The following is a 23,677-nucleotide window of genomic DNA, read 5'->3' as shown; positions in this document are numbered from 1 at the left end:
ACGGGGTTTCGCCATGTTGGCCAGGCTGGTCTTAAACTGGCCTCAAGTGATCTGCCCACCTCGGCCTCCTAAAGTGCTGGGATTACAGGCATGAGCTACCGCACCTGGCCGCTGGTTAGTTTATTCTTGTTATATTAAATTGAATTTCTATCACTTGTAACCAAAGAGTTCTAACATAACCATAAAAAGCATTAAGAAAATATAAAAATTAAATGTTAAATCTTGGAGTAAGAAGAGCTTTTTTTTTTTTTTTTTTGAGACAAGACAAGGACTCACTTCTGTTGCCCAGGCTGGAGTGCAATGGTGCAATCACTGCTCAGTGCAGCCACAACCTCCCAGGCTCAAGCGATCCTCACACTCATCCTCCAGAGTAGCTGGGACTACAGGCACATGCCACCATGCTCAGCTGATTTTTCATTTTTTGTAAAGATGAGGTCTTGCCATGTTGCCCAGGGTGATCTTAAATTCCTGGGCTCAAGCAATCGTCCCAGAAGTTTGAGACCAGCCTGGGCAACATAGCGAGACTTCATCTTTACCAAAAAAATTTAAAAGTTGGCCAAGCATTACAGGCATGGTGGTACATGCCTGTAATCCAAGCTACTTGGGAGGCTAAGGCAGGAGGATTGTGTGAGCCCAGAAGTTTGAGGCTCAGTGAGCTACGATCACGCCACTCTACTCCAGCCTGGGCAACAGAGCAAGACTCTATTACAAAATAAAGAAAGAAGAAGAAGAAAAAAAAATAATTTCAAGGGGGAAGAAAAAAGATTAAAAAGGTTGAATTCAGTGAACTAGACCTATACAATAAGGATTTTAAAGTATCCACTGGGTCTGCAATTATTAATAGAAAGTCACCAGGGACTTTAGTGAAAGGAGGGCCAGTCTACAGCAGGTAGAAGAATAATGAAAGATTAAAAAGTAAACATAAACAACTCTTAAGAAATTTTATTGAACAGGAAAGGAAAAAGATTACTAGGCAATAACTGGAACAGTAATTCTCAATTCTGGCTACAATAAGAATAACTTTAGGAGCTTTTTAAAATTACCAATGCCTGGTTTCACCCAGACTAATAAAATCACAGTCCCTGGGGATGGAGTCCAGGTACCAGTTTAAAAGATATCCTCAGTGACAACGATGTACAGCCAGGACTGAAAAACACAGAGCTAAAGAGTAAAACAGTGGCCAAGGGGCATTAACTGGGAAAGAAAGCAGGCAGAAGAAGGTGGATGATACAAAATCCCAGATGAAACAGCTAGAGAATGGGTCAGAACATGGGCTGATAGGCTTGCCTTGAAAAAAAAACAAAGGACACCTCATCTCAGGAGGCTGGAAGGAGAAATGAATGTTGATATAGAGAGCTGGGCACAGCGATTTGGGGAGTTCATGCCCAAGGCCCCAATTTTCATAAAGGAGAATATAAATCAGCTTCTAAGAAATTTGAAGAATGAAATTTAGTGAAAATTAAAATATCTGTTGAGGGAATGCAAAACAAAAGCCTAATCAAAAGCATGAAATCTGGTGGAGATTAAATGCACCTTCTATCTGCAGGGGCACGATTGGGAACATTTATGTGACTTTTCTAAAGCAGTATTGAACCATCCCCTAGTAAAGGAGCAAGGAAAAGTGAATCACAGCACTGCTCCAAAATTGGCCATTTAGTGGGTGGAATGGAGGAAAAAAAAAAAAGATGCATAGGAGGTAAAAGTTTAGACAAACCATTGTTGAGAAACTCAATAATGGGATCTCAAATCTCAAAACAGGTAGAAAAGGGAAAGTAATCTACACACAGTTTAACTGGCACAGGATATAGCAGCTTTAACTCTGGGTGCCATAAGCTATTAAAACAATGTAAGATTTCACTGATTTTTGTCCTAGACAATCTCATTAAATCAGATTTCCCATATCCTGTATTTGTTCCATGAAGTGATGTCTGCAACTAACTTTGAAATGCACAAAATATAAGATGAACTAATGGAGAGCTAGATGGATAGATATGTAATAAAGCAAGTATAGTAAAATGTAATAAAGCCTAGAAGGTGTGTGTTGGGTGAGAGGGGGAGTGTAGGCTCTAGAACAGCACTGTTCGATAGAACTTTCTAAGATAATGGAAATTTTCTATAATATGTTCTGTCAAATACTGTAACTATTAGCTACATGTGGCCAATGGGCCCTCAAAATATAGCTATTTGGGATTGAGGTCTTTGAATTCTGAGTTTTATTAACTTTTGGTTAACTTAAATGTAAACATATAGCTACATGTGGCTAGCAGCTACCATATGAGACAGTGCCACACTAGATTCATAAAGCCCTAAATTCAAGTCTTAGATACACCAATGGCTGTTATCTTATTTCTCTGAGACTCAGTTAATTATTTTATAAAATGAAAACAGCAATAGCACCTATTACTTCACACAAATTAAACAACATAAAGCAGATAAAGCATGAAGCACAGTCCTCTACATATGGTAAACACTTAATAAAATTAACTTTTATTATTCCAACTAAATGAGATCCATGAGCAAAACCATCTATTTGACTCATCATTGTGCTGCTACTGTCCAGTACAGTGCCCCATACAAAAAAGACACTCAACAAACATGTATTACATGAATGTTTTTACAGTCATAAGACTTTATATTTATCCTATTAAATTTGTTTCCTTTCTTCACAAAAAGCAGATACTTGATTCGATTTCATGTTAAGTCCATTGTTCCAATCTGTTGAAATATTTAACCCTAATGCCTATATATTTGATACCCTTTTGAAATTTTGATAAATATACGGCTATAGTTTGAATGTGCCCTCCTCAAAAATTCATGTGTTGGAAACTTAATCCCCAATGGAGCAGTGTTGAAAGGTAGAGACTTTAAGATATGAATCTCCCATGAGTGGATTAAATGCCTTCATCTCGGAAGTGGATTAGTTATTGTGGAGTGAGTTCCTAATAAAAGGATGAGTCTGGCACCTTTCTTTCTTGCTCATGCATGCTCTCTTGCCCTTCTGCCTTCAAACATGGAATGACACAGCAAGAAGGCCCTCGCCAGAGGCAGATCCCTCAATCTTGGCCTTCCCAGCCTCCAGAAATATAAGAAACGAATCTCTGTTCTTTATAAATCACCCAGTCTCAGGCATTCTGTTATAGCTACACAAAATGGACTGAGACACATATCGTCTATATATTAATCTAAGACATTAATAAAAACGTTAATCAGAGACGTATAACATTTCTCACTCTCTAGTTCATCATCAGGTGAGTACTAACATTCAATTTAGCTTCACTTTCATTCTTTCTACTTACATCCATCTTGTCCACAAAGGTAGTAAGTATGAGACACTTATAAAGATTAGATTACACCAATTTGTCCTTCACTGAAACTACCTTAAAAAATAACTTTAAAAACAACAACTCACCCTTCAATAGCTGGAGATCTGTCAGGACGAGAACTTCCTCGAGATCTGTATCTCCGACCCAATGGTAACCGTGGAGGCCTTGCTCCCCAGAAGTCAGTGTGAGTCTGGTGACCCCTTTCATTGGCTCTATTATCTTGGTCCAGTGGATTGCCACTTAGAAATGGTCTAAAATCTTGAAAAAACATTGTGTGATCCAAATGGCCCCAAAGCTAGTAAAGACCAGAAATAAGTCACGTGTTAGAAAAATCAATCAATAAACACCTGGATTGTTTACAGTTTTTTATATTACAAATGGCCACCGTGATTATTACTGGATGTGTCTGCTGCTGCAGAAGTACAAGAGTTTTTATGTTTTTGGTCTGTACAACTATTACATGATCCATACATCTTCAACTTTACTGGGTAGCGACAAATTGTTTTCCAAACTGGTTGTAGCAATTTATACACCCACCAAGTGTTTTAAGAGTTTCTATTGTGCTACATCCTGGCAAGCACTTGATATCACAGGACTTTTTTTAAAAAAAGTTTTTAACAATTTGGTGAATAGAAAATGATCTTCCAATGTGGGATTTTTGGTTTTGCTGTGTAAGAAAAATTACGAATGTTTAATAAAAATACATATGTTTTGGTCCTATGCCAAAAAGAAAATTTAATAGATCTGTGGTGAGCCTGAAGACTCCTTTTAGCATTTCTTACAGGGCAGGTCTATTAATAATGAAGCCCCCTCAGCTATTATCTGGGTATGTCATGATTTCTCCTTAATTCCTGAAAGGTAGTTTTGCCAGATTTAGAATTATTGGTTGGCAGGTCTGTCTTTCATCACCTGAAATATGTCATTCCACTGCTTTCTAGCCTCCATGGTTTCTGCTAAGAAATCAACAGAAATTCATCTTATTTAAGATCTCTTATATGTTACAAGTTGCTTCTCTGCTTCCAAGATTCTTTCTTTATCTCTGGCTTTTGAAATTTTAATTACAATGTGTCTTGTATGGATGTCTTTGAGTTTATCCTTCTTGGGTGTTAGCTTAGCTTCCTGGATGTGTACATTCATGTCTTGTCAAATTTGAAATGGTTTCGGCAATTATTTCTTACACATGTTTTCTGCACCTTCCTCCCTCTCCTTACCATGATACATATGTTGGTATCCCACACATCTCCTGGGCTCTGTTCATTTTTCTTCAATCTTTTAAATGTGTGCTCTTCAAACTGTATAATTTCAGTGGACCTATCTTCAAGTTCACTGATTCTTCTGTCTGCTCATATCTTTTGTTGAACACCCTTAGTGAATTTTCATATCAATTATTGTAATCTTCAGCTCCAAAATTTATTTGCTTACTTGTAAAAACTTCTATTCTCTTTACTGATATTCTCTATTTGTTGAGATATTATTACCTTGAATCCCTTTACTTCTTTGTCCATGGTGTCCTCTAAGCTCTTTGAGTATACTTAAGACAGCTGATTTAAACTTTTTGTCTAGTAATTCTAGTATTAGTGCTTCCTCAGGGTAGTTTCTGTTCATTTCTTTTTTCTTGTGAATGAGGCATATTTTCTAGATTCTTCACATGCTTCGTAATTTAAAAAAAAAAAAAACTGAACATTTATAATTCGTAAAAAATAAAAACAAAAAGAGATGGGTGCAGTGGTGTGTGCCTATAATTCTGGCTACTCATGAAGCTGAGGTGGATCGCTTGAGTCAACGAGTTCAAGATTAACCTGAGCAACATAGAAAGACCACATTTCAAAACAAACAAATAAACCAAAGAGAAAAAAAAAAGAAACAAAAAAAGAAAAAGACGGCCAGGCGCGGTGGCTCACACCTGTAATCCCAGCACTTTGGGAGGCCGAGGCGGGTGGATCACCTGAGGTTGGGAGTTCAAGACCAGCCTGACCACCATGGAGAAACCCTGTCTCTACTAAAAATACAAAATTAGCCAGGCGTGGTGGCACATGCCTATAATCCCAGCTACTAGGGAGGCTGAGGCAGGAGAATCATTTGAACCTGGGAGATGGAGGTGGTGGTGAGCCGAGATCATGCCATTGCACTCCAGCCTGGGCAACAAGAGTGAAACTCCGTTCCAAAAAAAGAAAAAGAAAAGTAAAATGCTCGCCAGGTCTTTGCTGATTAGCTGTTGGGGCACTCCTTCAAAACTTAGCCAGGGCCTTTATAAATCTGCCTTAATACTCACTTCCTGCTTGTGCTGAACCTAAAGACAAGCCAAGGTGAAAGCTAATGGCCTTCTCTTTTCTGAGCATGCACACTGCCCTGAGCTGTGCACTTGGCTTTCCAGTTTCTCATCCACAACAGCTTTTCAAAGCTCCTATTCCTCCACAAAAACTCACTCTACAGCTTTTCCTCTCAGGTTTTCAATATCCTATTGTTTGCCCTGGTTTTTTGTTTGTTTGGTTGGTTAGTTGGTTGGTTGATTTTTGCCCCTAGTGGCAGTCCTTCGGGGAAAGGACAAAACAGAACACATAACCCCTTAGGAGCAAGAGGGTTCACTCTCTGGAATCAGGCACCAGCATGGGGAACACAGGCTCTCATCTTCAAGACTGCAGCCATACCAGGAAGGAAGGTGAGGCTAGGGTAAGCTAAAATGCTACAAAGATCTCTTATCTTGTTTCAGTGCCCTTTCTTCTGGCGAAGTATTTGCTTGGCTGCTGTAAACCTTTGACTATCTTTCCAGAGTTTCGATAAGCTTGATTCTGACTTTTTTGTCAAGGTGTTTGGTGTTTCTGCAGAGGGATGACCCCTAGAAGCTCCTACTCTGCCATTTTCACTGACATCACCCTGTCATTGTGGTTTTAGTTTGCTTTCCCTGATACTAATATACTAATAAGGCTAAACATCCTGTCATGTAATATTTACCAGCCATTCCCATGTCTTCTATTCCCTGCTGCGTCCCCCCACCCTTTTTCTTTCTTTCTTTCTTTTTTTTTTTTTTTTTTTTGATGTTTTAGAAATCTAAAAATTTCTTTCTTTTTTTTTTTTTTCCTTTTTGAGATGGAGTCTTGCTCTGTCACCCAGGCTGGGGTGCAGTGGCACGATCTCGGTTCACTGCAAACTCCACCTCCTAGGTCCAAGCCATTCTCCTGCCTCAGCCTCCCGAGAAGTTGGGATTACAGGCATGTGCCACCATGCCCGGCTAATTTTTCATATTTTCAGTAGAGATGGGTTTCACCATGTTGGCCAGGCTAGTCTCAAACTCCTGACCTCAAGTAATCCGCCCATCTCGGCCTCCCAAAGTGCTGGGATTACAGGCGTGAGCCGTGGCACCCAGCCACATTTATTTCTTAAATTTAAAACATATTCTTGTTAAATCACACAGAGTTTACTTTTTCAGCACTCATCAGTTGTTTCAACTAAATCAGTTTTAAATCTCTATTCCTTCTCTTTTATGTCTTCTCTTCTTTCATGTCTTTTGTCCATTTTCCCATTGAACTGACTTTCTAATTGCCTTAGTATCTTTTTTTAAAATTCTGTATTTTAATAGTTAATTCCTGGTAACAGAAATGCAACTGATTTTTGTATACTGACCTTAGTATACAGAAAATTTGCTGAACTCTTAATAATTCTAATAATTTGTGTACATAGAAAACCCAAAAACAGGCTGGGCACAGTGGCTTATGCCTGTAATCCTAGCACTTTGGCAGGCCAAGGCAGGAGGATCACTTGAGTCCAGGAGTTCAAGAACAGTCTGGGCAACACAGTGAGATCCTGTCTCTACAAAAAATTTAAACATTAGGTGAGTGTGGTAGTATGCACCTGAAGTCCCAGCTACTCAGGAGGCTGAGTGGGGAGGATCACTTGAACCCAGGATCCTGAGCTCAAGATCATGAGGTCGAGGTTACAGTGAGCTATACAGAATCCTAATTATATGCTATGTTTTTTCATATACATACATACCTATGGTAAAGTTTAATTTATAACTTATAACTTAATTTATAACTTAGGCATCGTAAGAAATTAACAATAACTAATAATAGAATAGTTATAACAATATATAATAATAAAAGTTTTGTGAATGTGGTTTTTTGTTTTTTGTTTTTGAGACAAGGTCTCAACTCTGTCGCTCAGGCTGGAGTACAATGGCGTGACCATGGTTCACTGCAGCCTCAATCTCCTAGGCTCAAGTGATACTCCTACCTCAATCCCCCAAGTAGCTAGGACTACAGGGACGTACCATCACACTAAGCTAATTTAAAAGAAAATTTTTTTTAGAGATGAGGTCTAATTTTGTTGCTCAGGCTAGTCTCAAATATCTGGCTTAAAGTAATCCTCCTGCCTCAGCCTCCCAAAGTACTAGGATTGAACTATGAGCCTCTGTGCCCCACTTTAAAATATCTTATTGTAGCTGGGCATAGTAGTTCAAGCCTATAATCCCAGCACTTTGAGAGGCTGAGGTGGGAGGATCACTTGAGGCCAGGAGTTCGAGACCAGCCTGGCCAACATGGTGAAACCTTGTCTCTACTAAAAATATAAAAAAATTAGACGGGCATGGTGGCATACACCTGTAGTCCCAGCTACTCAGGAGGCTGAGGCATAAGAATCGCTCAAACCCAGGAGGCTGAGATTGCAGTGAGCCGAGATCACTCCATGGCACTTCACCGTGGGCAACAGAGCAAGACCCTATCTCAAAAAAATAAAAATAAATAAAATAAAATATCTTATTGTAGTATACGCACCTATTTTCAGGCCCTGGTTGACCACAGGGTAAGGGGGGGGCTACTGTACCAATTTAGACTCCTACCAGAGTATAAAAGCTTACATTTACCACTACTCTGACCAACATTTTTTTTTTTAAGAAGGAGTCTCACTCTGTCGCCCAGGCTAGAGTGCAGTGGCACGATCTTGGCTCACTGCATTCACCGCCTCCCAGGTGCAAGCCATTCTCCTGCCTCAGCCTCCCGAGTAGCTGTGATTACAGGCGTCTGCCACCGTGCCCAACTAATTTTTGTATTTTCAATAGAGACGAGGTTTCACCATGTTGGCCAGGCTAGTCTTGAACTCCTGACCTCAGGTGATGCACCCACCTTGGCCTCCTAGAACACTGCAATTACAGGCATGAGCCACCGCACCCAGCCTGACCAACCTTTTTTAAAAGTTTTAAAAATTCCAATACATAAGCTGAAGAACAAAAAATAATATGCAGAGTAAAAACATCAGTTAGATTTCTCGGCCAGTCACAGTGGCTCACATCTGTAATCCCAGCACTTTGGGAGGCTGAGGCGGGTGGATAACCTGACGTGAGGAGTTCAACACCAGCCTAACACGGTGAAACTCCGTCTCTACTAAAAATACAAAAAGTTAGCTGGGCATGGTGGAGCATGCCTGTAATCCCAGCTACTTGGGAAGCTGAGGCAGAAGAATTGCTTGAACCCGGGAGACAGAGGTTGCAGTGAGCTAAGATCACGCCATTGCACACTCCAGCCTGGGCAACAAGAGTGAAACTCTGTCTCAAAAAAAAAAAAAAAAAAAAAAAAAAAGATTTCTCTAAATACTGGTGACATAAAACACCTTTTCATTTTAACTGCCATTTGCACTTCTTATCAAATCTGCCTTATTTCCCTTTACTTTCTAGTTACAGTCTTCATCTATTAGAGATCACTGGTTTCTAGTCTGAAAAATTGTCTAGAACACAAGAATTCTCTTGACCCAAAATTCCAAAGTAAACGCAAGATTTAAAAACCTAAAACTATACTTGTTTTCAATAAGTGAAAAAGTACGAGCAGACTCTTCCATGTTCTCAATCATCTATCTCACTAAGGTAATTACAAGAAGAAATCTATGATTCCCTTACTATATATGATTCCACAACATTTGCTTACAGAAAATAACTCTCAAAGTAACCATTAGTTTCATTATAATTTAAAAATAAAATATTTAAAATCTTGACTGGAAGAAAAGTCAAGCACCAAGTTCATAATAATCTGCTTTGATACTAACATACTTTTAGATGACTATAAATTGTTACCACACCTAATAATATATAAAATTTCTAAAGGATCCATGCTTAAAAACAGCTTCGGCCAGGCGTGGTGGCTCACACCTGTAATCCCAGCACTTTGGGAGGCTGAGGCGGGTGGATCATGAGGTCAGGAGATCGAGACCATCCTGGCTAACACAGTGAAACCCCGTCTCTACTAAAAATGCAAAAAATTAGCCGGTCGTGGCGGCGGGCGCCTGTAGTCCCAGCTACTCGGGAGGCTGAGGCAGGAAAACGGCGTGAACCCGGGAGGCGGAGCTTGCAGTGAGCCGAGATCACGCCACTGCACTCCAGCCTCCGAGACTGAGCGAGACTCCGTCGCAAAAACAACAACAACAACAACAACAATAAAAAACAGCTTCAACATCATAACGAGGCATTTTTCAACTTGTATAGAAAGTGCAAATTAGTGCAAATTAATAATAACAGTCAATGTATTTGTGGCCTATTTTAATCTCAAAATAATAGTGTACCCTGACCAAAGAACACAGGACAGCAGAGCACACCTCACAAATTTATACCAAATCAGCACTAAGGATTAAAATAGCTTCAGGTCATTTGTCTCTGAGTAGACTTAGATAAGCATAAAAGAAAAAAAAAAAAAAAGCTCATACAACAAAACTGGGTATTTAGGACACAGCTTACGTAAGTAAAAACTCATAGGGAACACTATCATAGAGTTTTGCTAAAACAGTCTAAAGAATCACAGAGACAGATGGACAAGTTTTGCCTTGAAAACCTGAAAACATTACTCTGAATATAAGTACAATGACAGTATTTCTGAAAATATTTGGGGTGAACTACTTACACATTCAAAATAAAAAACAGGATGGACAACATCTTCCATTTAGCAGAACTTGCTCTACACTAACCATGATCACATCAGCACTTCTTAAAATATTATGGTATGGTCCTCAAAAACGTAGTTACCAAATGACCCAGCAATTTCACTCCTAGTTATATAATCAAGAAAATTAAAAACATATGATCACACAAAAACTTGTACAAAAATATTTAGAGCAGCATTATTATTTATAACAGGCAAAAAGTGTAAACAACCTAAATGTCCATCAACTGATGAACAATAAAAAAAATGTGGAATATCCATACAATGTAGTATTATGCAGCCATAAAAACGAATGAAGTACTGATACACGCTACAGCATGGATGAACCTTGAAAAGAGTATGCTAAGTAGAAAAGAGTCGGTCACAAAGGTTCACATATTACGTGATTTCATTTATAACAAATATCCTATATACACAAATCCATAGAGACAGAAAATAGATTGGTGGTTGCCTAGGGCTGAGAGAACTGTGGAGAAGTATGTAGTGACTACTAAGGTGTATGGGGATTTTTTTGGGGATGATGAAAAAGTTCTAAATCAGTGGTAACGGTTGTACAACTCTGTGAATATACTAAAACCACTTAGTTGTATACTTTAACAGGGTGAATTACATAGTATATGAATTATATCTCAAAAAATAATATTAGAGTCTATAAAGATGAGTCAATTAAGGGTAAATAATTTTGTAATTATTAACCTTAGAAACGTAATCTCGAAAAAGTTCACAGGTCATTTTGTGAAAACATTAAAGCAAAGCAAGGAAGATACTCATCACTCCGAAATGTTTCGTGTGCCTTTATAATCCTTCCCTCCTGCTCCTCCCCATCCCCAAGCAACCCCTGATCTTTCTGTGGTATGCATTTTTTAGAATTTTATGTAAAGGGCATCGTATTGTATGTACTCTTCAACAGAGGAATGATGTAGCTGATTAGTGAATGGCAAAGTCTAATCTCTAATGATTTCACATTTCTCCAGCAAGTGAAGTTGCACAAATGCAAAATAAGAAGTTCTGATTATGTGTGCCTGCTCTGCAGACTCTAATTCTCAGGTAGGTCATCCTGTATAAACTTAGGATGTCCATTTGGCCACAGTTCAACTTTGTGTTCCAATTCAGCTGAATAAAAATTTTTATATCCATCTGTCCGGTGTTCTGTTTTATTTCTCAGTATGTTGTAGACTTAGGTAGAAGAAGTATGATCAATGATCAACCATCATATATAACTAGACATGCCTAACACAGGATAATAGTTTAATAAATATAGTGTAGCCATTAAAGAATATGAAGTCCTAAAATTTTTTATTTTATTTTTTTCCCGAGACAGGGTCTCACTCGGACACCCAGGCTGGGGTACAGTGGCACGATCTCAGCTCACTGCAACCTCTGCCTCCCAGGCTCAAGAGACTCTCCCACCTCCGCCTCTCGAATAGCTGGGACTACAAGCATATGCTACTACACCTGGCTAACTTTTTATTTTTATTTTTGTAGAGACAGGGTTTTACCATGTTGCCCAGGCTAGTCTTGAACTCCTGGGGTCAAGCGATACGCCTGCCTCCACCCTCCCAAAGTGCTGGGATTACAGGCGTGAGCCACCACGTCCAGCTATAATTCTATTAACTATAGAGAGACAAGTAAAAGGTTTATGACATAATACCAAGTAAATTTTTAGAGGCAGAAATACGATATACTTTTATGACAGCAACTCTGAACAGTTATGAGGTATGCATATGAGAAATGAGAAGTATGCTAAAAAATGCATAAAGCTATAATCAAGTAATGAGAATATGGGATATTTCTTTTTTTTTTTTTTTTGAGACAGAGTCTTGCTCTGTTGCTCAGGCTAGAGTGCAGTAGTGCGATCTCAACTCATTGCAACCTCCGCCTCCTGGGTTCAAGCGATTCTCCTGCCTCAGCTTCCCGAACAGCTGGGATTACAGGTGCCCACCACCACACCCAGTTATTTTTTTATTTTTAGTAAAGCTGGGGGGGTTTCACCACAGTGATCAGGCTGGTCTGGAACTCCTGACCTCACGTGATCTGCACACCCGGCAGATATTTCTCATTTTTAAAAAAGCTTAGGCCGAGGCACGGTGGCTCATGCCTGTAATCCCAGCACTCTGGGAGGCCAAGACGGGAGGATCACCTGAGGTCAGGAGTTCCAGACGAGCCTGGCCAACTTGGTAAAATACAAAATTACAAAAAATATAAATTATTTTACTTGGTAAAATACTAAAAATACAAAAATTAGTCACGCTAGGTGGTGGGGGCCTGTAATCTAAGCTACTCAGGAGGCTGAGGTGAGAGAATCACTCAAACCCAGGAGGCAGAGGTTGCAGTAAGCCGAGATCATGCCACTGCACTCCAGCCTGGGCAACAGAGCAAGACTCCGTCTCAAAAAAACAAAAACAAAAAAGCTTAAGGTTGTTATTTTTCAGTATCTACGCCTTAGGACAAAATCTGAAAGGAAATGTATGGAAAAAGGGAGCTCTTAGAATAGCGAAACTCGAATGGGCGCAGTGGCTCACACCTGTAATCCCAGCACTTCGGGAGGCCAAGGCGGGCGGATCACGAGGTCAGGAGATTGAAACCATCCTGGCTAACATGGTGAAACCCTGTCTCTACTAAAAGCACAAAAAATTAGCGAGGCGTGGTGACATGCGCCTGTGGCCCCAGCTACTCAGGAGGCTGAGGCAGGAGAATCACTTGAACCCAGAAGGTGGAGGTTGCAGTGAGCCGAGATTGCACCACTGCTCTCCAGCCTGGACAACAGAGTGAGACTCTGTCTTTAAAAAAAAAAAAAAAAAAAAAAAAAAAAAAATTGTGAAACTGAAGATACATATTTTTAATTTTTTTTACTGCCACTATAATGCTGCTTATGTAACAAAAACAAATTTTATTTAAATACATATAAATCAGACAGCTCAGAGCACCCTGCCCTCTTGTGCATACCTGAGAGCTCTTTTTTCCAGAAAGCCATGTATCTTATTTTCTCCTAATCTGAGGCAGCCGCCAGAGCCACTCTTGCACTGAAGTGATCCATTCAGGTAAGCCGAGACTCTAAGATCAGATGACCCACTGGCACCAGGTCATGGTCAGAAGTGCAAGTAATCAATGAAACCTTCAGGTAGCTATGGGGCTCACTTTCCAGATTACCAGCAGGAGCTTAGTACAGCAATGTCTTCTCTCTACAAATTGCTAGCAACATTTTCAGATTCACTCTCCACTGGCCCTTACACATTATTCAAACATTGCTCCCATGTAACTGGCAACCCTCCCCTACCTTCTCTCTATCCCATTAGTCTCTTATCTCCTACCCCAGTCTCATTTTTTTAAAAAAAAGTCAATACCGATTTTGTCAGAAATTTTCTTGGAATGAGCCTCTTCTAATACAGTCAGTATTTTAAGAATTCAGCTATCAGTAAATGTTACTTATAGAAAATAACCACCTCATTGTACAAATAGCTCTGGCTAAAGAAAAATAGAGCAAACCTGAGCATAAGTCTTTGCTGAAATTACCAACTAAAGTGGGGAAAAGAAAAACAACTTTAGTTTCTATATATAATTTTATTTCTGTTTTTTCTTCAGGGACATAAGCATAAAACCTTACAGCTTATGAATACTATTTTGAGATAATTTTCACATCTTTGCTTATCTAAATTCCACCTACTCTTCAAGGCTCCAGTGCAAGTTTTACCTCCTCTATGAGGTCTTAATAATGGCTAAAATGTATCAAGCACTCACTACACGGTAGGCACATTGAGGTCTACACACCTAGCATGTATTAACTCAATTTAATCATCATAACATCCCTATGAGGAAAGGATGATTATTTCCCCCCATTTACAGACAAGGAAACAAGAGAGGCACTGAGAGATTCTAAGTAACTTTGCCCAGGTTACACAGCCAGTAAGTGGCAGACACAGGATTTGAGCTCAGGCAGTTTGGTTCCAGAGGCTGTGTTCTTAATCACTGACTGTTACATGACCTCTCCTCAAGACCATGGCCCACCTTATCTCTTCCTTCTACTATACTTGTTACATATATCCCACAATAAATTTATTATACTCTGTACACTTTTTTTTTTTTTTTTTGGAGACAGAGTTTCATTGCCCAGGCTGGAGTGCAGTGGTGCAATCTCCGCTCACTGCAACCTCCACCTCCTGGGTTCAAGCGATTCTCCTGCCTCAGCCTCCTGAGTAGCTGGAATTACAGGCGCCCACCACCATGCCTGGCTAATTTTTTGTATTTTTTAGTAAAGATGGGGTTTCACCACGTTGGCCAGGCTGGTCTCAAACTCCTTACCTCAGGTGATCCACCCGCCTTGGCCTCCCAAAGTGCTGGGATTACAGGCGTGAGTCACCACGCCCAGCTTTCCCTATTTTCTTAAGTGTTTCACTTGCTCCACAACTAAATTTTAAGTTCCCTTCAGGCAAGGCAACCATGACACTTACTTCCTGGCCCTATTTCTAGGAGAGTGCTATGTATGAAACATTCAATATATACTTTTAGTCAGGCACAGTGACACCTGCCTGTAATTCCAGCTACTAGGGAACCTGAGGTGGGAGGATCACTTAAGCTCAGAAGTTCGAGTCCAGCCTGGGCAACACAGTAAAGCCCCATCTCTTAAACACACACACACACACACAAACACGCACACACACACACATACACTTCTTAGCTAATTTTTTAAAAATCCCTGGCAACATCTAAAGAACACGAAGTTACAAGCTGTGAATCAGCAAAATTACTTTAACACCTGAAGGATAACTCATGCCATCAGTGTCAGATTTAGCATTACTAAAGTTAGGTAACTGACTACATATATTTATTTTTCTTCTTACTCAATGCATCTCTTCCTGGTGAGTCATATCTACAAAATTGGCAGACCAATCTATTTCCATTACCTAAAAGAGAATACTAAAGAAAAATCAAATGAAATTTCTTCTTCTGCATATGCATAATCAGTAAGTGACAATCTGTGTTATCACAAATAGCACACACAAGAGAAAAGAATACTGAAATCACAAAGGCTTCCAGGACTGGCAAACAGAATACATTTTATTTTATTTTATTTTTTTGAGATGGAGTCTCGCTCTGTCACCCAGGCTGGAATGCAGTGGTGCAATCTCAACTCACTGCAACCTCTGCCTCAAGCAATTCTCAGGTTCAAGCAATTCTTGTGTCTCAGCCTCCCATGTAGCTAGGATTACAGGCACATGCCACCATGCCCAGCTAATTTATTGTATTTTTAGTAGAGATGGGGTTTCACCATGTCGACTAGGCTGGTCTCGAACTCCAGCCCTCAGGTGATCTGCTCACCTCAGCCCCTAAGGTGTTGAGATTACAGGCGTGAGTCACCATGCCTGGCCCAGAATACATTTTAAATAACGTTTTTCAGTTCATTAAAATGAGAAAATAAAAATGGAAGTTCAAAACATGATCTGTCTGGAATCACTCTTATCAACCTGGGCAGTTCAGAGTTAACCAAAACTCTTAATACTGGATATTAAGTAGTAGTACAGACCATAAGCAGAAAAACCACCCTAAATAGAACTGGACCATTACCCACACAATGTTGGTAAATCTAACAACATCAAAATGTGGGGGCTACAGGTCTTAAAACAATTTTCAAATAATAAGGGAAAGAAGCTTAGGGTTTTACAGGCTTCTTCTTAAATATGACTTTTCAAATATACTACTAGTACAATTTCAATTTACATACAAAATAGTGAAATATTCTGCTATCTCTCTAGGCACTTCAGCTATCTCTGGAAAAGGTTAATGTGATCCTAAAACAAAGAAATCCTGATTATGGGATTTAACTTATTTCTTAATTTTAGCATCTGTCAGTTTTCTAGAGCTGAACAAGTTGTATGGCAATATAGGGTACACATACAAACAAGCAAAAGAAAAACATCAGTGTTTTTTGTAGGCTGGCAGGTTTGTACCTTCTGGGCTGTAGTCTCTAAGTGATTAAAAACAGAGAGTACTAATGCCACTGAATTATACACTTAAAAATAGTTACAATGGTTTCTTTTTTTAAAAAAAGACAACTAAAGAAACTTTAGGTCAATGGACAAAGTGAAAAAAAAAATTACTCTGGATTTAATATAAAATGGTATTCAAGAATGAAGACTAATACCCCATTTTCAAATCACAGTTAAGATTTTTCCCAAAAAATATGGACACCACATTATAAGAAGACATAGAAATTATTTACAGACCCCATCTTGGGATCTGAAAGGCAAGTAAATGTATCCTTAATCTACACCAAACTACTGTGTTGACTAAAGGTAAGCCCTGGAAACCAGTACCTCTGTACAAGGTTGAAGACTATTTCATTGTGACTTCGACAACTCATCCTGGCCTGCACTTTACCTGGTTGTCACACCACTAAAGCAGAGTCTGCAACACTGTTATTTCAAAAACAGCACAAGCTTTTTATTCTCACACTGTATGTACAATAACAAAGTAGAAAACAAGAATTTAAAACATTACCAGTTTAAAAGAATACAGCTTGAGGCTATTACTTTCTCCTAACCAAGGGTTTATCAAAGGTAACATGCTCAAGTCCCAGTTACTGAAAACACAAACCTTCCCAAGGGTTACTCTGGCCCACATTTTTTCTTATACATTCAGTTAAACTCTGATGTTTTGCCACACTGGAAAATTAGTATCTGCCATGATTTTAACACCTAACCACTTCTTAAAGAATTCCTACAGCTAAAGGAAAACTTACCTCTGCAAAATGTGTTGTTGTGCTATTGTCTATCCGACTGCCGCCACCACCTAAAAAACTAAAGAGAAAAGGAATGAGTGGTGATTCTATTCCCAGGAATAAGCTCCCCTCCCAGAAGCTAAATATAGAATGGCATAATGAGAACAAAGCCCAATAAGGAAAAACAACTCATCCCAACACAACACCTATAAAGGAAATTATGAATAACTGGCATGTAAATTAATCTATGAGAAGAATCATAAACCACAAAATCAAGTGATTTTCAAGGCTAAATCCAGTGAAAATTGGAGAAGTCACCATAGAGAAGGAAGAAGGACCCACAGCCAGCAATGCAATTCAGATTTGACCTATCAAAAGAAAAACATTTATCCTCAAAAAACACTAACAAAACAAAATGTTTCACTAAAAAACCATTCAACCACCAGATGAACAAAACATGTGCAGCTACAATAGTTAATATGTCTTAGGAATGATTAAATGTAGTAACGTAAGGGGCCTGGTACTGTATTTAAAACACTATAAAAGGATTCAATAAATATTTCTCCCCCTACCCACCTTTCAGGACCCATCTCAAATGCTACCTCCTCCATCAAGCCTTTCTGTACTCACCAACCAAATAAGACTCTTCCACAGCTCTCTGCACTCTCACTTTGATTCTAAAACCTACCTTGTATTATAAATATCTAGGATGTGCTGCATCCATTTCAACCCATTTGCCTCCTTCATCAATATAAATTCACGAGGCAAAGACTGCAATTTATTAATGCCTCTCAAATACACGTAGAGTGTTCATTAAGTGTCAGACATTACACAGTACTATCACCTTTAAAAACCCTGCAATGTCAATATTCTATATTGATACTCAAAAATAAAAGTTGTTGAATTAATCACGTGAAAATGATAAAATAACTATCTATTCCCAAAGACCCTGAAGAGTGGAGAGAAATATTAAATCCCATTGTCCTCATGAAATTTGCAAAGAACAAAGAAAACAAGCTAACACATCGAGGAAGGGGGAATGGAAAGAATCACAGGAACTGCTGGATACCACTTTTACCTCAAGAGACACACTTAAGCACACAAACATACAAACACTCACCCCAATTATAAGTTCACAAACTACTACAAATAGTTTTCATCTATAGGATTACAATACCAATGCAGGCATTGTGCTGAGCTCACTCAGGAAACACACACACCCTAGTTAGTCTGAAACCAAAAGTGAAAAAGCAAAGCTAATGCCATTCTTTATGCAATCATTCTCAAGCCTTATTCCATGATTAGAAACCATTTCAGAAAACCACTTTTGTAAAAATCACTCCAAATGTATAACAAGCCCAAAAGTACTTGTACATCTATGCTAAAAAAAGAGCTAATTGAACTACCACATACCATAAAAAACTAAGTTGAGTGGCTATGTATCCATTTGATTGCTTAAGCCCAGACAGGTTTCCAGGACTCTTCCTTCCTGCCTTTACTACACAGTTTCAGGGATTTAAATATCCTTGGTAATTGAAACTGCAACTCTTATCTTCTGGGGTTCTGCTCTCCCTGAAGCTACCTCACTGTCCGCTTTCCTTAAAATTCCTTTACATTTTAAGAGTAATAGAGCTAATCATAGAGAAGGGATAATAGAAAGCACCACATTGTTCTGAGAAATGTTACAAAGCTTAAGAAAACTTACAGTGTGCTCCTCTACATGGAAGTTTAAGAGCAGATGGAGCCCACCATCTAATATTTACATGCGAGGACCTCCTCTTACTGGTTTTTACCCTTCCACTACTTACCACTGCAACTGCTAAATATTTAAATCAGCAAGTATTTATGAACTTTATAGAAGGAAATACCATACTGCCTCTAAAACAAGGATTCTAAGAAAAAGATTTCTTCTTTCATGTAAAACACTAATCTCTTTCAAAACACACAGTCTGTATGAGTAAATTGCTACCAATAGCACCTATATAAGACAACCTTTGATCTACAAAGACACATAAAAGAATTAAGAACAAAAACCACAGAATCCATAGTTCCCTGCTAGGCAAAGATTCATCCTATAGTTATTCATTCTCACTTATAACTGTATTTGCATAAAAGTACTATCTGCCTAAAGAAACCAGGGTTACTACTTGAAAACTTGGCAAAAAATAAGCCCATTAATTGTTCCCCCACAACCAATATATCCTTTATTTAGCACATGCAGAGCATAAGTGCCTGAAATAAGTATTTGATGCAATTATAATGGCACAAACAAAAAGCTATCCCAAGTTAGCATGCCATCCACACAAAACTGCTAATTTTGCAGTCATGCTAATCTTAAAGGTTTAGTGTTGGTATTGTACTATTTAAAACCAAGATGACATTTAACTGTATCAAAATAGATCCCATGCCACAAATTGCCCCAGAAGCTCCAGCATGTTTACACATATAATCACCAATCATTAGTAAAGTAAAACTAATAGTACATACTGTAAAATGTGTAGTTTTTCCTGGTAGTGGAAGGTACCTTCAACTTTAGATTCTGCCAACAGTAACAGTAAAGGAATTACCTACTGCCATTAAAATCTCCAAAGTCACTCCAAGATTAAGATGCTTCAGATTACAGATTCTTTTTGACTAGTCAGCATTTCTTCAATTTTCAGACCAATGTTTAACCAAATAGCCCCAAAAGAACAAACGTGCCATTGTGTTTACCAAAAGAGGCCATCCTATCAATGCTATTTTAAAATTTATTAAAATTTTAGGTTAGGCCAGGTGCAGAGGCTCACACCTGTAATCCCAACACTTTGGGAGGCTGAGGCGGGCAGATCATGAGGTCAGGACTTCAAGACCAGCCTGGCAAACATGGTAAAACCCCATCTCTACTAAAAATACAAAAATTAGCCAAGCGTGGTGGCAGGTGCCTATAATCCCAGCTACTTGGGAGGCTGAGGCAGGAGAATCACTTGAACCTGGGAGGCAGAGGTTGCAGTGAGTCAAGATCGTGCCATTGCACTCTAGCCTAGGCAATAGAGTGAGTGAGACTCCGTCTCAAAAAAAAAAAAAAAAAAAAAAGATTTTAGGTTGGGCACAGTGGCTCATGCCTGTAATCCCACCACTTTGGGAGGCCAAGACAGATGAATCACTTGAGGCCAGGCGTTCGAGATCAGCCTGGCCAACACAGCAAAACTCCGTCTCTACTAAAAATACAAAAAAAATTAGCAGGGCACAGTGGCAGACACCTGTAATCCCAGCTACTGGGCAGACTGAGGCCCAAGAATCATTTGAACCCGGGAGGGAGAGGTTGCAGTGAGCCGAGATCGAACCACTGCACTTCAGCCTGGCAACAGAGCAAGACTCTGTCTCAAAACAAAAAACAAAAAACAAAAAAAAAAAAAACAAGAAAACACATTTTATAGTTTTGTTCACATAAACAAAAAAAGAATATGTAAGTCACTTCCAGAAATATTTCCCCTTTTTATCAGCTGTATACCTTTACTAAGGCCAATAAGAACAAATTCCAAGCATTGCAAACCCATATATTAATATTACACTGGAAAGACGGCCTAAGTTTGACAGCAACAATCTTTTTTTTTTCTTTTTTTTGAGACACAGTTTCGCTCTTGTTGCCCAGGCTGGAGTCTTGGCTCACTGCAACCTCCGCCTCCCAGTTTCAAGTGATTCTCCTGCCTCAGCCTCTCAAGTAGCTGGAATTATAGGCATCCGCCACTATACCCGGCTAATTTTTGTATTTTTAGAGGAGATGGGATCTCACCATGTTGACCAGGCTACCAGGCTACCAGGCTGGTCTCGAGCTCCTGACCTCAGGTGATCCACCTACCTCGACCTCTCAAAGTGTTGGGATTACAAGCATGAGCCACCACACTGGCCAAATAATCTTAATAAGAACAAGAGACTCAAGGCTTCCTCAAAGTAGAGGAACAATCAGCTTCCCTGACTAGAACAGCCTGTTTACCTGATTAGGTATCTATGTCAGAAGTCACTCCCTAACCCACCAAAGAGGTATAACAGCAGTTTACCTTCAGGCATCAGAGTGGTCACTAAAAACCAACTAATAATCTAAGATAAGCCCCCAAGTCTCAGCTAATAAATGAAAACTTACCAGATTTACTCTGACATGCGTACAGTTGTACATGGAACACCACATACAATCAGAAGCAGTGCATATCACCACATCTGCTATCTTATTACTTTCCAAATTTTCCCATTTTTCTTTCTTTTCCTCTCCCATTCTTCTGCCCTCTTTTGTGCAAGCTCATGCACTCACTAACACTCTCTTTCTCTCTCTCTCTCACTCTTGCTCTCTCTGTAGAGTGTAAGTTATAAAACAAATTCAATTTACTCAGTCCATGCTGAGAGAAAATAGTTTTGATAATATAATGTCTGACTTATTCATGAGCTTGTACAATACCTGGAATCATCTGTCACTTCTTCAATAAAGCCTGATTCACATCTGGGACAAATATATTCCTATAAAAGAAAGGAAGAAACAAAAATTTTTCATTAGAAAGCTAAGTGAGATCTGTAGTTTCAGAATAACATGCAGTATACAAGCTGAGGCTCTGAAATGCGGTATGTACTTGCTGACTCGAGTAGTATTTTTTTTCTTTTGTGATCTGTCACCCAGGCTGGACTGCAGTAGTATGATCATGGTTCACTGCAACCTCCATCTCCCAGGTTCAAGAGATCCTCCTACCTCAGCCTTCAGAGTAGCTAGGACCACAGGCATATGCCAACATGCCTAATTTTTTTTATTTTTTGTAGAGGATGAGGTCTTGCTATGTTGCCCAAGCTGATCTCAAACTCCTGAACGGACCTTCCTGCTTCAACCTCCCAAAGTGCTGGAATTATAGGCATAAGCCACTGAGCCCAGCCTAGTTTCTTCTTTTTTCTTTTCTTTTTTTTTTTTTGAGACAGAGTTTCGTTTTTGTTGCCCAGGCTGGAGTGTGCAATGGCATGATCTTGGCTCACGGCAACCTCCACCTTCTGGGTTCAAATGATTCTCCTGCCTCAGCCTCCCGAGTAGCTGGGATTACAGGCATGCACAAACACGCTCGGCTAATTTTGTATTTTTAGTAGAGATGAGGTTTTTCCATGTTGGGTCAGGCTAGTCTCGAACTCCTGACCTCAGCTGATCCACCTGCCTAGGCCTCCCAAAGTGGTGGGGTTACAGGCATGAGCCACCATACTCAGCCTTTTTTTTTTTTTTTGAGATGGAGTCTTGCTCTCTTGCCCAGGACCTCAGGAGCTAGAGTGCAATGCAATGGCATGATCTCGGATCACTGCAACCTCCACCTCCTGGGTTCAAGTGATTCTCCTGCCTCAGCCTCCCGAGTAGCTGGGATTATAAGCTCCTGGCTAATTTTTGTATTTTCAGTAGAGACGGGGTTTCACCATGTCGGTCAGGCTGGTCTCAAGCTCCTGGCTAATTTTTGTATTTTTAGAGGAGATGGGATCTCACCATGTTGACCAGGCTACCAGGCTACCAGGCTGGTCTCGAGCTCCTGACCTCAGGTGATCCACCCACCTCGGCCTCCCAAAGTGCTGGGATTACAGCCATAAGCAACCACGACCAGTCCAGTACCGGCCTAGTTTTTTCTATTATACTCTGGCAAATACAGAATTCCATAAAATATTTGCAGAATTGTTTCATAGTTACCTAAGTGGTTTCCACTGACAGCTGAAAGGTAGAGTGCCAAAGATTTTTTTCTTTATTTTAAAATTTAGGTTATTCATTTATTTATTTTGAGACGGAGTTTCGCTCTTGTTGCCCAGACTGGAGTGCAATGGTGCGATCTTGGCTCACCACAACCTCCGCCTCCCGGGTTCTCCTGCCTCAGCCTTCCAAGTAGCTGGGTTTACAGGCATGCACCACCACGCCCGGCTAATTTTGTATTTTTAGTAGAGACTAGAGACGGGGTTTCTCCATGTTGGTCAAGTTGGTCTTGAACTCCCTACCTCAGGTGATCCCCCCGCCTCAGCCTCCCAAAGTGCTGAGATTATAGGCGTGAGCCACTGCGCCCGGCCTATTTTTTTTTTTTAGACGGAGTTTTGCTCTTGTTGCCCAGGCTGGAGTGCAATGGCACGGTCTTAGCTCACTGCCATCTCTCCCTCCCAGGTTCAAGCCATTCTCCTGCCTCAGCCTCCCAAGTAGCTGGGATTATAGGCACCTGCCACTATGCCAAGCTAATTTTGTATTTTTAGTAGAGACGGGGTTCTACCATGTTGGTCAGGCTGGTCTCGAACTCCTAACCTCAGGTGATCTGCCCACCTTGGCCTCCTAAAGTGGTGGGATTACAGGCGTAAGCCACCACGCCTGGCCTAAAATTTAGGTTGGTTTTAAATTAGAATGAATTCATTGTCTAATTTTCTCTTCAAATCTAACAAAAAAAGCTCCACTATATATATATATATATAGATAGATATATAGATATATAGATATCTCAAAGCAGTAAAATATTATGATAATGACAGGTATAGAAACCACTACTTTTAGGCTGGGCGTGGTGGCTCACACCTGTAATCCTAACACTTTGGGAGGCCAAGGTGGGCGGATCACTTGAGGTCAGGAGTTCAAGACCACCCTGGCCATCAGAGTGAAATTCCATCTCCACTAAAAATGTAAAATTAGCTGGAGTATGGTGGCGTGTGCCTGTAGTTCCAGTTACTTGGAAGGCTGAAGCAGGAAAACTTCCTGAAACGAG

General features: G+C 39.8%; 1 protein-coding gene across 2 annotated transcripts in view; it reads right to left on the bottom strand.

The window, feature by feature from the left end:
* The window catches only part of RNF115 (ring finger protein 115), an 81,355-nt gene that overhangs the window by 24,317 nt on the left and 33,361 nt on the right, over positions 1–23,677 (bottom strand). Inside the window, exons 2-5 of one of the 2 annotated variants that reach the window (XM_007977299.3) lie at positions 21,385–21,443; positions 19,443–19,494; positions 16,977–17,034; positions 3,410–3,618 (exon numbers count right to left, since the gene is read on the bottom strand). In XM_007977299.3, coding sequence (XP_007975490.1) covers positions 3,410–3,618; positions 16,977–17,034; positions 19,443–19,494; positions 21,385–21,394 — 329 coding nt within the window. In that variant the 5' untranslated portion in view covers positions 21,395–21,443. The remainder of the gene's footprint in view (positions 1–3,409; positions 3,619–16,976; positions 17,035–19,442; positions 19,495–21,384; positions 21,444–23,677) is intronic. The other variant, XM_007977298.3, reaches the window with a different exon arrangement.

This window comes from Chlorocebus sabaeus, chromosome 20 (genome assembly GCF_047675955.1).
Source record: "Chlorocebus sabaeus isolate Y175 chromosome 20, mChlSab1.0.hap1, whole genome shotgun sequence".
NCBI classification, from domain to species: Eukaryota; Metazoa; Chordata; class Mammalia; order Primates; family Cercopithecidae; genus Chlorocebus; species Chlorocebus sabaeus.
The sequence above is the reverse complement of the archived record's forward strand: the minus strand, read 5'-3'. Positions and strand labels throughout refer to the sequence as shown.